This window comes from Sminthopsis crassicaudata, chromosome 4 (assembly GCF_048593235.1).
Source record: "Sminthopsis crassicaudata isolate SCR6 chromosome 4, ASM4859323v1, whole genome shotgun sequence".
NCBI classification, from domain to species: Eukaryota; Metazoa; Chordata; class Mammalia; order Dasyuromorphia; family Dasyuridae; genus Sminthopsis; species Sminthopsis crassicaudata.
In genome coordinates, this window is record NC_133620.1 from 137,742,202 (window position 1) to 137,758,304 (window position 16,103).

Sequence of the window (16,103 nt, forward strand, 5' to 3'; positions counted from 1 at the left end):
TATCCTTTAAATTTTAGAGTTCTCGAAGAACTGTATGTTAAAAGTGACAGAAACATATCCATCACTTCAAAAAAAATTGAATTATTAGGCAGGTATTAAAATGAAGATTTGTTCTTAGTGGTAATTGTTCATGTAGGCTTCACAGTTCTCTTGGAACCCACTATAGAAAAAAAAAATTGGTCTTTTTATCAAGATCACCTTGCTTTAAGTCTTGTCTCTGACATATGATGATTTTGTGGACCCTGGCAAGCTACTTAACTTCTCAAGTGTTCAAGGTAACTCTTGATATGTTGCAGAAAAGGTGCCAACTTGCATTAATAAAGGATTTTTCTTCATCTCAACATTTCCTATACCAATGAAAATATAGATCTCAGCCTATTCATTTATTAGCCCTATTAATTTTTTAAGACTTACAACAATGTTTCAATTCCTGTCATCAGGCTGAATAGATCAAACTTACTTAAATATAACAGTATAGTCTCTCTTAATTTAGTTGTAATTCACTAGCAAATGAAGCCAAAGGGTGAGGAAGAAAGGTACATAGGTGTTTAAACCATCACCTCAGGACAAAGCTCTCAAAATAAGTGAAGTCTAAAGTTAATTCCTTAAAAACAAACAAAACAAACCAGCCCATAGTTAATAAGGGATCAGAAAAGGATATCTGTTCTTCAATTCAAGAGGCAAATTTAGCATTTAATGACAGATTCTCATGCTACTTATATATTAAATTGGTTCTATAACTTCTAACCAGCTTGTATGAAACTTCAGTTACTGACCTTTTTTTTAAAGTTATAAATTTTAAATAAATGTGATTAATAAAACAATTGTGAGAGAACTTCACACTTTAAATGTTTTGCAATAATTTTTCTCTGCATAAGATTCCTAGATCTTAACTTAAACTGACAAAAAAGTTAAGAATTGCTGCCCTTGCATATAAAGAATGTGACTAACCAAGTATTTTTAACTTTTGTAAATTTGGTCAATTTTGTTCTCTGTAAAATTTGTAATTATGTGTTGTACTTCAATCTTATAGTACTAGTCTACTTAGGCTATAATAGTTAATAAAAAATTGAACTCCAAAATATAGTTTTGTTTTGTTTTTTAAGATGAAGGCCAGGTTTCAATCTCTGTCATCACCCTTCAGTTCAATAACATTTTGATATAAATAAAGTTTACTCTTACCCTGTAAAAATTTTGCCTTGGCTTCTTCCTGTTTTTCAATAATAAAGGACTGCAAAATAATGATGTACTAATAATAAAAATGGCGTGCTGTAGTGAACAGAAACTGGCATGATATGATCTTGGGCAAGTTACTTTATACTTTAATTTTTAAAATTTTCTCAAAATCTATTTTGAGAAGCAAAACAAAAACAAAAACTGGTAAACTGAAATATTTTGTTAGAAATAATGGCTATCATTTCTTTTGGTGATACTGTTTTTATCGCTCTTCCCTTCTTTGAAGTACGTGAAATACCCAGCAGAATTAAAGTTAGAGGGAAGGTAAAACGATAGGTAAATGAAGTGAAGCCATATTTACTCTAAAGATAAACTATAAAGGACAGTATTACTAATCCTGATATTACCATGCCTTGTAAAGATCAAGGATCCTTTATAGAAAATAAAATGTTAACAATAAAAAGCAGTCTATGCTAACCCAAATAAATTAAAAAATACTTCAGGCAATGTCTCATCCTGAAGTTTCATGTAATGAGAAGCTATATATAAGCACAAAAGGATCTTTTTTTTTTTTTTTTTTTAAAGTCTTTGGTAGAGAAATCTTATTAAAAGAGAGTAAGGAATTCTGAGTTACCTACTAAAACAAGAAATGCGTTTTCCTATTTTAATCAGAATATGTGGAATGTGATTTAGCTATCATGATTAACATATTTGGAGAGTTGAATTTCTGTGCTATTTCTCTCATGCCCTGCTATGACTTTCCAAATTGTGGTCATTTTTTTCCCCATGTTTTTTCCACAGAGTGCAGAGATGTGAACTCTCCCTTCTTGCTATATAATATCACTGCCTCTTTTTATTTGCAGTTTCTGAAATGTTTGGGAAGCAAGGTACTGAAGTTTTGCAGACTGTTGGCTTAAGGGAAGAGGAATGGAAAGAGGTACACCTTCTTGTGGACTCTCCTTTTAAAATACAGTGAGAAAGTACTACAGAACTTTGAGATGACCCCATAGAGAGGTTTTGTTTGCTTCTAAGTACTTGACTGCAGGGTGAGGTGTTCTGTTATTTTAAAAAATATATAAATCTTATAAAAAGCTAGATTGTGAAATTTTATTATTTTTTTCAATTTAAGCGTGGTTACATACTTTTTTACTTAATTTTTCAAAATTTTGTCTTTCTTCTCTGCCATTAGTTTATGTGTTTCATGTGTAAAATGAAGGCAATGGATAATAAGATCATCTCTATGGTCCCTTCACATTTTTAAATTATGTTTACCTAAATTTGAAACTTTGCAAGCCTTTTTTAAACCTACATATAATACTTTAAAAAAGCAAAATAATCTTAATATAATTTTCAATGTTGAGGGTATAATTTAGTAAAAGATAATTCCATTTTGGGCCCTCTACCAAAAAAATAAAAGTTGATGACATTTCTAGAGAGTGATATAATGGTAACTTGAAAAAAAAAATCTTCCTCCTTAACCTCAGCAGAATGAATTTGGAACGATTCGGAAAGATTCTTCAGTTAGAAAATAAGCGAAAAATCTGACACATATTAATAATGGACTGGTTTACTTGGTTAAGGTAGGAAGCTGAGGCCAAAAGTTGATCCCTACTTAATTTCTGGTTTTGAGGCCACCGATTCCATCCTTCCAACTGCATGATAATTCCTCAATTTATGGATATCTAGTTTATGTAATGCATTGTAAATAGGTTGTTTAGAATTTGGAACAAATGCTTCTGGAAGAAGCAAAATCCCTAAAGACATTTCAGTTCCCAGACAGCACGGCAGCATGGTCAGTATCTGGTACATGTACAGAAAATAATATAGAACTAATCATTCTGTTTCCTTGGGAAAACATATTCAGAGTTCCACATTAGGATAACAAAAATGTAGTTCTATTAGGAAGCATTAATCTCCTCTTATTTCTTTTCAATTGCCAGGTAGAAAAAGAACTTAATATTTCCTTAATCACATGAATTGGTCCCTCAGTCTGGGATACAGGCTAATTAGTAGAATGAGAATGGGAAATGGTAGACCTTTTTTCCCCCCTTCTCTTTATTCTTTGTATTAATAATAATAGCATGTTTTTGTACAATACTTTAAGATTTACTAAACGCTGTCTTTGAAACAAACCCTGTGACATAGTAATCTTCATTGTTCAGATGATTTACTAAAGATCAACAACCAAATCTGAAACTCATATTCAAATTAAGTTTCTCTTGATTACAAGTTCAACATTCCCTCTGTTTCAAGGTAGGCACTTAATATTTGTTGAATTTGTTAAAGCAGAGACTGACATGATTGTGGTGGTGAGTTGAGGATACAGGGTAGTATACAGGAACTGGGTGGTCAAAAATGATAAGGTGAAAGGTTTCCTGACAAGAAGGTATTTTTCAGTTAGAGCCAGTTATCTTGTAACCCTCCTTTTTCTTTTGATCCTCAGGGATTAGACTAAACACTACTATTCCCACTTCTTCATTATGACCAGTATGCATGTGTTTCCATGACACAATGAAGAGACCGAGTTCTCCTCAAACATCCTCAGTTTTCCCTCAGATAGAGGAATCTTTAATTTCTGCCCCCCTAGGGCTTTTCTTTTTTCAGAGATTTCCATAAACCTCAATTGCCCTTCTTTAATTATTTTTCTCAAGAGGAAAGATATGCACATCTAAGTGATAATGGGTATACAAAAGAATGAAAAGAAGCAGAATTATCTATAATTTCACAAACAGGTGTTCCAGATAGAGCTAACATGGTAAAACAGGGAAGAGGTTTAGTGCAAGGAACCTCACTATAATTGGGACATTATGAATTCCTGGGATTGGGAAGGGAAAGAATTTCCAAATTTCAGCAGATGGTAGGGAAGGAAAATTCCTGTAGTCATCCAGTGGAGCTGGTCATTCAAATTAAGTCAAGAACTATTTGAAAAAAGACTTTAATTTCAAAGTGAATTTTTTCTACCACATACTTTCTGAATTAATATTGGTACAGAAGAATGATTTATATGGTAATTAGAAAAGCAAGGTTCAAATTATTTTCCTACCTCTGTGGCTTTGGACAAGCCCCCTTACCTTTTTTGGGCCTCAGTTTTCTAAACTGAAAGAAAGTTGGGCTGGATGCCCTAACTCTCAATCTTACAATCCTGATGAACTTCCTTTCTTTTTTCCTCACTACCAAAGAACTGGCTTTTGCTTGGATGATGCAAAATTAACTTATAAATAAAAGACATAATTAGAAAGGGAAATCCAATTCATAGAAATCACAGTATTTTTCAAAAACATAAATGACTCTAAGACTAATAAGGAATTTAGAACATTTTCTATTATTGTTTTCCCTTACTAATGTGAAAAGGAGGATTGTTGTGAGGATCAAATGAAATATAAAAAATTATGTAAACCATCAAGCCTCAAATCAACTATTATTGGATATACTTTAAAAACAGACACTAAGAACTAAGAGAACAGGTAATTGCTTTTATTTTAAGCTCCCTTTGCTCAAATAGAACTTTTCCTAAAATTTCAAATACTGTAAACTTTCAGTTTATCTCTTTAAATAAATCACATGGTGTTTTTTTTTCCCCTTATAAGGCAAAAATATATGTTATAAAAGTCCTTCTAGGAAATTAGGAATCTGGGCAGTTTGGAGGTGCAGTGAATAGAGTACCAGCCCTTTAGTGAGGAGGACCTGAGTTCAAATCTGTTTCGGGCATTTAATACTTCCTAGCTGCCTGACCTTGGGCAAGTCATTTAATCCCAATTGCCTCACCAAAAATAAAAAGAAAAGCAAAGAAAAAAAGCAAAGAAAAAGAAAGGAAAGAAAAAAGGAAGGAAGAGAGGGAGAGAGGGAGGGAGGGAGGGAAAGAAAACTAGAAATAACACATCTGGAGGAATATTTAATTACATCCCTTTGGAAAACATATAAAAGGCTCCAAATATTTCCAGAAGAAATGTTAGTACTCTGAATAATAAAAAATCATTTGTGTATATATGTACACACAGATACACACACAGACACACAGTTAATATGTGTCTGAAGCTTGACAAATATTAGCTATATAACCATGGGCAAATCACTTAATGTCTTAATGCCCAAGCAAACTGAAAAATTAGGTTGAAGAATAACTGGCCACCAGAATAGAATTAGCTGAATATTCTTGGTAGTCTTTCATTTTACAACACACCTGTAAATCTGCAAACACTTTTTTAATTCCTTGGTTATGAGAAAAAAGAAAAAAAAAAAAAAAAAAAAAAAAAAAAAAAAAAGGCGGACACAAATGCTATTCCCGAGTTATTAATAAGCATAGACCAACCCCATTAAACCAATTTTATGGAAAACTAGAATATTTTAAGAATTCCATCTTTTTTTTCTCATCAAATTTAACTTTTTAATCAAAAATAACATTAGATGTATAACCTACTCACTTCTCTAAATTCTTAGATTTTTCTCATTTCACAGCTCTGGAGTTGTAGTATTTGGGAGGCCAAGGATCATATTACATACAATTTATAATTTTTCCTATGTTGTATGTTGTCCTTTTTCTGTGTTCACACACTCTATTTTCATTCATTTCATTTTCAACAAAAAATACAATGTTGTACAACAGAATGAAGACAGAACATAGGGTTAGAAAGCCTAAGTTCTACTTCTATCTCTGCTGCTTACTAGCCTTGTGATCTCAAGCAAGATAAAGGAATTGAATTATATGATCTTTTCACAGATGGCCCTTTGCAAGGTTCTTTCTTCATACTCAAAACAATGTAAATTCCTGAATTTCGAATACTCTTTTAGGCCTACTTTCCAGAAGAAAGAATTATCCTGTGAGTACTTTAAAAAAATACAGATCAAAAAAATCAAGTGGAAACAAATGGTTCATTAACAGCAAAGGTGAAAGGTCAAAAAAATGCCTTAAAAGGAATGGAGCTACTTAATTCTTATTTTGTTTTTTTTTTGTTCTTTTAATCAAAGAATGATTTTTATAATGGAAATAAATGACAAAAACATTTAACAGAAGTGATCCCTGAGATGAATAAATAGATAACACAAGTGCTCCAGATGAACTCAAATCACCTGACCCAGATAAACTACACTTTCAGGTTTTGAAAAAAAATACTGAGTTACGATATCATTTATCTGAAAGTGATTATTTTTTACAAAAACAATACCAATGCAGTTAAAATTAGAAGAAAAGCTAGATATATGGTTAACTCTTTGCAGCATTTCTTGATAACGGCCTCATTTTAAAAATACATAGATTAAAATTTACACACACAAAAAAAAAAAAAAAAAGAGCCATTTTCCAACTGATATATACTTCAAAGGACATGAAAAGACAAATTTTAAACAAATCCATGCTATCAATAACAATATTAAGTAAAACAACTCTGGGTATTATCTCATACCTATTATATATTGACAAAACTGACCAAAAAATTAATGCTGAAATAACTATGGAAAAACAAGACGATAATGTATTATGGATAGAGTTGTGAACTGGTTCAGGAAGCAATTTGGAACTACCTCCAAAAAAAGTTATTAAATTTTTCATTCCCTCTGATATAACAATATTACTTTCTATAACACAAAGTGATCAAAGGAAGAGAAAAAAAGGATTCATAAGTACAAAAATATTTATAAGTTTTTTCCCCTAGTGACAAAGAATCCCACTATCAAAGAGATATCAAGTTATGGCTGAATAAGTTATTATGACAAAGAAATATTATTGTGCTATTATAAGAAATGACAAAAGGGATGTTTCAGAGAAACCTGGGAGACCTGTACAAACAGATGCATTGTGAAATGAGGAGAACCAGAACAATTTATGTAACAATAATATTGTAACGACAAAAACTTTGAAACACTTAAAATACTCTGACCAATTCAATACGAAACCATGATTTTGGAGTTAGCATGATGAAATGGTACCCATTTCTTAGTAAGAGTGATGCATTCAAAGGGTAAATGGAAACAAATGTACTTTTTTGAATATGGCCAATGCTTGATTTTCTTTTTCTCAGCTATACATGTTTTTAAAAGGATTTTTATTTTTCTTTACTTTCTCAATGGCAATAAGGGAAGATGGAGGAGGAAAAGTTTTTTGCTAAAAAATTTTAATCAAGAAAAAAAGGAAAAAATGGAACATAAGGCAGGTACCCCATGATTGGAAATGGAGAAATGTCTTAAATTTTCAAGAACAGGGAAGAAAACAGTTTGTAACCTATGGGTCTGTGAGCTTGAGTTTAATTATAGGAAAAATTCTAAAATGAATCATTAAAGAGATGGTTGGGGAACTTAGAAAAGGAAACAGTGATTTAAAAGAGCTAATAGTTTCATTAAAGAAAAAAAAATCATGTTCCATTAATCTCGTTTCCTATTTTTTTTTTTTTTAAACAGGATTGCTCAACTAATAGAAGAATGATGTGGGTAATTTACTTAAATTTTGGCAAAGCTTTTGATAAAGTCTCTTATGCAATTTTTGTGGAGAAAATGGAGATAAGGCTTAGGAAGATGGATTCAGATTTGATTGGTTGGCCAGTATAAGAGAGTCATTGTTAGTGGTTCAATGTAAACATATCAAGAGGACTGCAGAGGAATAATTCTCTGGATCTATGCTATGACTAATCAATGTCACAAAGCTAAGAGAAACAAATCTCCTATACAGTATCTAATGGAATCTATATCTAAAAATATCGAAGCAGATTCAAAGAACTGAGCTGACTCTGCCAAGATGAAATTCAATAGGGATAAATACAAAAGACTTACATCTGGTGCAAAAATCAACTTCACAAGTATAAAATGAGAGGCATGAATGAAAAAAGATCTAAAAATTTTCGTATTCTACAAAATCAATGAGAATATAGCATAATGTGACAGTTGAAAAAGCTAATGCTCTCAAGATAAATTAAGAGAGGTAGTTTCTAGAAATGGAGAGGGAAATAATAATCCGAATTCAATATTCCCACACAGAAGTAATGGGCATAATGGTTAAACAAAGACATTTATAAATTAGATAAATGTTCAGAAGAAGGCAAGTGAAATGATGAGAGCTGAGTTCATGACATATCAAGGACAACTGAATGAAATGGACATGTTTATCCTGGGAAAAGAAATTTCAGGGGGTATATGATAGTTGTCTATGTATCTGAAGGGTTGTTACATGCTACAGGGATTACACTTCATGACTACAGAGGGAAGAACTAGGTGAAGAACAGGTGAAGCTAAAATAAGGAAAATTTAAGCTTTATGTCTGGAAAAATTTAAGCTTTATGTTCAGAACAATTAGAGCTGTCCAAAAATTAAATGAGTTGCTTTGAGGTCCAGCATGTTCTCTCTCCCCTTTCCTTGGTGTCTTTAAATAAAGGATAGACAACAAATGTTATATATATTAGTGCAGATTTGTTTGGTAGATGGATTAGACTATTAAGTTTCCTTCCAATTTTTATATTCAGTTACCTGCCTACCTTCTTTCTTTTATCCATTTCTTAATACACTATATTTCTTACTATACTATTGACTTTTCAATATCAGTTTCACATATTAAGATATAGACAGACAGATAGACAGATATGAATGGATGGATTTCATCCATTCTCTAATGCCTTGATGCTGAAACTGACAATCCCTTTTGTTAAGACTACTTACTAGACCTTTAGATGGAACTTAAAATTCTCAAGTCCTTTGGAGAATCAAACCTTTGATACAAAGATAAATTTTTTGTATGGTCAGAGGAATACAAGAATATAGGTTTATTCAGCATGTTATTCTTCAGTGTCATTGGCACAATCTAGTTTTTAAAAGCTTGCTGAATTAAATTATTTTATTCTGCAATTCTTCCTTCTTAATAATTATAGTGAGGTAGACTGGTTGGAGGAAAATCTGTATAATTCCATGACGTGATCAATTCTGTAAATACTTGTAATGTTTCAAATGAGCCTTTAACATTTACCTATTGAGATATGCCAATTGTATATATACTATGCTTAAAAAAATGCACACCTGCACAACTTTTTCGCATATGCCATAAAAAAAGAAGATACTTATATCTACATCTTTAGAAAGGTAATATACACAGAATTATGCTATTAGTTTAACTCAGGCATTTATGTACCAAGATACTAATACTTAATAGGTGCTCAACAAATTCTTATTGAACTAACCTAAAATTTGACCATGAAAACTCAAGATTTTGGGCTTGAACTTATTAAATAGAAAAACCATTTCAAAATAATTTCTAAACTTTTTATTCAGAATATAACTAAATATTTCTGTGTACTGGTGGCTTTTTTTCAGAACAGAAACTCAATGCCTGACAAAAATTCAAATGACACTGTCACAAAGAACTAAATGTAGTGTTTTACAATTACACATGCTGAAGAAATAAGAGGCAGCATAACATGATTAAATAGCTAAAAAGTCTGCCTTGGAATTAAGAAGATCTGAATTCAAAGCCCTACTTCAAATACATACATACCATATGGAAAGTCATTGGGAAATTATTTAACTGCTCAAAACCTTATGCTACTCTCTAAAATCATCAGCTATAATAAGCTGCCTATAGTGTTAAGAGTTAATGATAAAATCACACGCATAAAGTAGTTCAGAAAATAATAGTTTTTGAAAAGTTAACTTTTCTATAAGTGAAATGTAGCCTCTCTCCCTTCTCAAAACAAAAGCAAAAAATTCCTTCCATCAGCATTTTTATACAAAGGAAATATAACAAAGTCAAATCCTCCGAAAACAAATTATTCTAGTCCTTTGAGAAAATAACAACTTAAAATAGTGAATAAAATTTTTTCAAGAGAATTTTATGTAAAAGCAATTCCATGGTTTTAAATAAGCAATTTCAAATTCTTTTGATCTTTCACTACACATCTGTTATATTTGTGTACCCTACACATAAAACAAAAATCAGTATGTAAATTATAAGAATTCTATCTATAACATGATGCAGCTAAAAATTACTTTGCGATACAATAAGTTTTTATTCTCCAATAATAATCGTAACAACTGTTGGCAACTGTAAAAATACAGTGTACATCTATGCTATGAACATAAGCCAATGTTTAATGAAATGTTAAGACATTTACAAAATGTTAGGATTTGTCAATTAATTCCTTCACTAATGTACATTGCAAAAAAACAAAACAAAACAAAAAAACATAATAACCCTGCCTTTCTAACAAGTTACAAATGAAAATAATATTCTGATTTAGAGCAGAATTTAATTTTCATCTGCTACATTTTAAAATTCTGTTATTAGAGTGGTAATGCTTCGCCCTAACTTGTCTCCAACTACCAGCACTAGAGGAATAAAAGTGTGATCAGAAACATGGCTAGCTAGAGAATATATATCGAAGTCAAATTCATGAAAATAAAATCAATTTTGTTTTTCTCCTTCATATGATGTACACAATGATAAATGCAAAGCTACTAGATGTTCCAAATATTTATTATGAATATTATCTTTCCTATATAAGAGCAAAATGGAAAAAGGGCATTTGAAAAATATATTAAGTTCTTTTAAAAAAATGTTAAAATGTGCATGCTTATTCTTGTTTCAATAAACAATACTGCTCACTAACTTAAGTAACTTCCATCTGAATTTTCAACAAATGCACTTTTTAACATTTTGTCTCCAGCTATACAAATAAAATAAAGCTCAAAGGGGGAAAAAAAGGCCAAGGATTAAAAAGAGCAGGAAAGTACTGTGCTAATTTATTACTATTTAATGCAAATGAATTTCACTGTCCATTCTTTAAAATGGTAAGGCTACACTTTCTATGCATAAAAAAATTCCAGTTACTAAGAAGTGAAATGTAGTCATAAAAAAAAAAAAATTGTTTTAAGGATAAGTGTAATACTTTCACAGATGTTGAAGATCTAAACTTTATACAAATATATCACAGATCTCCTTTCCCTAAAAAAAGAACTAAAACCACACATTATTAATGGGATTAAATTCTCTGAAAGGTAAAGGATAAAATTCCTTTCACATCTCTAATCCAGATAAAGAAAAAAATAAATATAATGGCACATATGTAACATATATATGTGTATATATATAAAACACACAAGCATATAAACATACATACACACATATAAATATATATAAAACAGATGAGAGACAGACACAAACTGACAATGAAAAAGATTGTTCATTTTTGGCCAGGAAACTCTTGCTACAGATCCTTCTATGTGAGCAAAACATATAACAACTCAAATGGATCTTATCTCCACACTCCTCACATTACCCCTTATAAAAATTGACAACTTCATTTGCAAAGGAATTTAACAAAATAGCAAATGACGACTTGTTGGAGATGGACTAGAGAGGATAATTACACAAGGAAATGATTCAAAGTTTTCCACTAGATACCTAATATCCATTATTTAAAAACAAAAGAAAAAAAAAAAAAAAACAAATAAAAGAAAATAGAAAAAAAATACTACTGATAACTTGATTTTTTGTAGAGGGTAATCTGAACAATGAAACCCAAAGATTTCTACTTTTCTATTAAGCTTTCAAAATACACAGCTCACTTTGTTTCTGATATAAAATTTTCTTTTTTAATTCAACAATACTATTAGTTTTTATGCAATAATTCAGGACTTTGGAAATTCACTTCAGGCAAAGAAGTAGTAAACAAATTTAATGTTACCACTATCTATCCAAAAGATCAAACATATTAAAAAACAAACAAACAAACAAACAAAAAAAAAAAAAAAAAAAAAAAAAAAAGACGACAATGAAAGGATTTGCTTAAAATTTGGCTACATGCAAAGCTATGGTTTTGTATTTGGGTTTTTATTTTGTTTTAAGTTAAGCCAAACCTTCAATGTATTTTTTTTAGTGTTTCTTATTCCATCTTCCAAAAATAGTAAGTACTGCAACTATGAACATGAGTAATTATAAGCAATAGCCAATCTTCTCTAATTTTCCCTCTACCAAGTCTTAGACAGTATTTATTTTATAACCTAATTTTATTCATTTGTGTTTCTCTGTGGGTATGTATATTAAGTACATAACCAAAGAGAAATAGAAAATATCTACATACAATTTACACAATAGGTATTTACATACATACATAATATATACATACTAATGAGACCACATGATTTTAGGTTAAAAAAAAAAAAAAAAAGTACATGCTTTTTTCTACCACACTGTTCTTGCATTGGTCTTACAAAAGTAATATAAACCTTTTGCAACAACTAAAGCAAGTACTACTGCTGATCCAGGATTTTAATAACTTGTGGGTTAAAAAAAAATACAATGCCTAGAACACTGTTATCAAACAAATATGTTTTATTGGCAGCTAAAAACAGAATTCACCCAACAATGAAACTTTTTTATATATTTTTTTTCTTTCTTTCTTTTTACTCACTGCAGTACGAGGAACAAAATCACAGACACTTACTTTGGAGATAACAGAGACCATGGTGTAGATCTTACAAAATCATTTTTTTTTTTAAATCTCTGTATTGTGCTCCTCAAATGACTATGAGTCAGTCTTTGTTTTGTTTTTTTTTTTTGCCAAATAGCAGAAACATAAACTATCACAGCTTTGTCTATACTTTAAAATTCTGCAGCAACCTAAAGACATGGACAGATACACCACCCGACTGTTGTTTTCAAGTATATCAATTTCCACATCAACCTAATAGTAGTATTCTAAAAAATTCACTTTCTTCCATAGGAAGTCTTTGTTTGACAAGCTGTTATTCATCTCTTTGACGTTTTAAAAGTATCTGGGGCAACATCTGAATTTTATCAGAAAATAAAAAAATGTTTACCTACCATGTTCAAATTAAGAACAGTGTCTATACAAGTCAGTTGTACAATTATTTTAAGTGAAAGATGAACATGAACATCAGATTAACTTAATTCTGGCAGACAAAAGTGAACTACTAAGGTCCAGTCAGCCATTTATCTATTACAGAGAGATGACAACTTTACAAAAGGTATCTTTTACCTACTGAGTGATGATTATGTCCCCTCAGTTTCTGTGCTTTCTACCACTGGTTCACTTTCTATATCAGCTTCTGTGTCATTCTTCTCTTTGTTTATTTCACTTGAAGATGTCAGTTTTTCATAAAGTTCAGGATCATTCTGTACTTGTAAAGGTGGTGGTTGATTATCTGTCTCTGTATTTTCACCATTTACCTGGGGTACATTATCAGCTTTTCGTTGAGAAGTAGCCCCTTCAAAATAATCAAAAACTCGGGGGTGTGGATGTGGGACCCAGGTGTTCTGAATTCTGTCTCTTCCAAAACGATTTCCATTAATTTCTCGGCAGAAATCAAAATCTCTTTCATCTCTATCCCTTTGTCTCTCCCAGGGTCTTCTGCGGTCATCAAAATCTCTGTGGGCATCCTGTCCAAATCCTCTGTTCCAAATAGGACCACTTCTAGGATCAAACCTAAAATTTCCATGTCTAAATCTACCTCTGTCTTCATGGAAGCTTTTAGGACCACCATAGAGAGGTAAAACACGATGCTCTCTTTCATCAAAATCTCTATGACCCCAAGGCTTATCTGAATTAAAACCAAAGTGGTCTCTTCGACCAAGGTTATCTATACCTGGTCTTACAAGATTTTCTCTTATATCTATATGTGGTCTTCCAAAGTGTTCCCTTCCATCTAATGGAGGTCTTCCTGGACCTTCTCTTGGATCTACAGGTCGCCCCACTACGTCCCTAACATCCACTGGTGAAGGCCTATTAATAGTCTCCCTGTTTTCTATAGGAGGAAAACGATAATCTCTATCTCCTTCCTGTTGAATACTATCATTCCCAAGTGGTAGCCTTTTTTCTGGATTAGGAATATGATCTATATTTTGTCTTAAAGGAGCTGGAAAAGGTCTTTCTGACTGACTGAAAATATCTCCTGGAGCAAAAGGACCACGAGGTGGAGGATGAAGAGATGCATCAAGGATTGTAGGAGGAGGGATTCCTCTTTGTGGTGGAAGTCCAGGCTGCAATAAAGGGAATCTTGGTCCAGGAGATTGTGGTATAAGTCCTGGACGAATATCTAACATTGGTATTCCAGGCATCCGCTGACCAGGAATATTTAATGGGGGCAAGTTTTGAGGCCCAGTTGGTGGCTGTGGTCCCAGAATTCCAGAATTACTTGGAACATTTGGTGGCTGAACTCCCAGGAGTCCAGAATTGCTAGGAATATTTGGGGGTGGTACCCCTAAGAGTCCAGAACTACCTGACACATTGGGTAATTGTGGTCTCAGAATTCCGGAACTACTTGGAATATTTGGTGGCTGTGCTCCAATCATTCCAGAAGTACTGGAAACATTAGATGGCTGTACTCCCAGAATTCCAGAATTGCTTGATACATTTGGTGGCTGTCCACCCAGAATCCCAGAATTGCTTGACATGTTTGGTGGCTGTCCACCTAGCATTCCAGAACTACTTGAGACATCATTGTGGATCACTAAAATGGAAAGATAAAATATTCATTAAAATGAAAGGTATATGATATAAAATGTACTCACAACAGGAAGTTACTGACAATGAAATATCATTATGAAACAATTAATGTAGAAGCATCAAGATACTTATGACAGTCAGTCAAGAAAAGTACCCAATTACTCAAAAAACTTAACTTTTTAAAAACCCAAAGTTACTTATGTCTTGCCCACAAATGTGTATGAGTTGGACAACAATGTACTTGAATCTTGCTATCTTTAATCATTAATTCCTCCATCCCTAGGTTCTACTCAAAAACTAAAATGAGATGGGCGATTTTAAAAAAAGTTTTGTGAAACTTTTGGGTGAAAAAAAAAAAAGCATATGGTCTATGCTGATTTTATTAGATTGAGAAAGGTGAGAGGAATCACTCCTATTTGCTGGAAGATTCTTCTTAATACATTTACTTGTTCAGTTATTTTTAAATTTTTAAAATAAATTTAAAGCCTAAAACCTCTAGTCAGACTGCCTGCTAAACTGAATATGCTTTCTGTATACCTAAATCTTCAGTTGATTTTTAATACATACTTTAAAAAAAATATAGTTCTTAGATTTAACATTGTATTATTTTCTTCTCGTTTTAAGCCTCTGAGTGATTAAAAAGTATTGATTTTGCAATCTTGGGGGAAATATCAAATTTTGGAAATGAAATAGGAAATAAAAACTATAGGAATCTTTTCGCTAGTATTTTGAGAATATGTTTTTTAAGACTTGCTTTTAGGAACTCAATTAGTTGACTCAGTAAAGGCAGAAGTAGGTCACTTGGGCCAACTATAATTTGTAGAATTAAGTTTTTGTTTTATTTTTAATGTCTTAAAAATTATTTTTTATTTCCAAGAGACAGTGGTAACTACTGTTATATATCAAATTCATTTGTATATTAAACTCATTTAGTTAAACTTTTGCTAGCCACTTGTTATAATTCAAAGTGACTACTTTTTTCCTTTATGTTTCAGTCTTAATCATGTAAAATGATGTAATTAGGGACTAAAATGTCTAGAGTTTGAGTAATTTTTTATTTTATGATTTTTGGCTATTGGGTAATGACAGAGATCTCTCATGTAGTTGGTGTATATGCAATTATCTCTTGCTACTCTACTTTTGCAATCCAAGAAGAGCTAAATGGCAATAAACAATTGTGCAGACATTAAAGCTTAAATATTATCTATATCATTTTTTTTACATTTTATGTATATGCAGATTCTAGTACAGATTATTTTCAATTTCAAATAGAATATCAATCAAGTTAGAAAAAATTCTAGCATATAAGAGAAATCAAAACAAGTTTATAGGACTGAAAAATACTAAGTACTAAAAGTTTACACCAGACCTAAACATCTCATCAAATAAAACAGTACTGTATGACACATAGGAATGTGAATACTACCCTGTACAGTCTTGATTGCATTGTAATACTATGGATTCTTTGGCATTTTCAGGATAGCGATATAT

General features: G+C 31.5%; 1 protein-coding gene and 1 long non-coding RNA gene across 13 annotated transcripts in view; one reads left to right on the forward strand and one right to left on the reverse strand.

Moving 5' to 3' along the window:
- The window catches only part of LOC141565832 (uncharacterized), a 57,831-nt gene extending 55,714 nt beyond the window's left edge, over window positions 1-2,117 (forward strand). For both annotated transcript variants that reach the window (XR_012489165.1, XR_012489164.1), the window contains exon 4: window positions 2,040-2,117. This is a non-coding gene — a long non-coding RNA (uncharacterized LOC141565832). The remainder of the gene's footprint in view (window positions 1-2,039) is intronic.
- The window catches only part of SCAF8 (SR-related CTD associated factor 8), a 252,202-nt gene that overhangs the window by 155,177 nt on the left and 80,922 nt on the right, over window positions 1-16,103 (reverse strand). For 8 of the 11 annotated variants that reach the window (XR_012489163.1, XR_012489160.1, XR_012489162.1 and 5 more), the window contains exon 20: window positions 13,146-14,616. Coding sequence is in view for 4 of the 11 variants with exons in the window: in XM_074309463.1 (XP_074165564.1) it covers window positions 13,160-14,616 (1,457 nt within the window). In the remaining 7 variants the exon portion in view is untranslated. Of the gene's footprint in view, window positions 1-9,956; window positions 14,617-16,103 lie in introns of those variants that run through there. The other 3 variants (XM_074309465.1, XM_074309462.1, XM_074309466.1) reach the window with 1 other exon arrangement.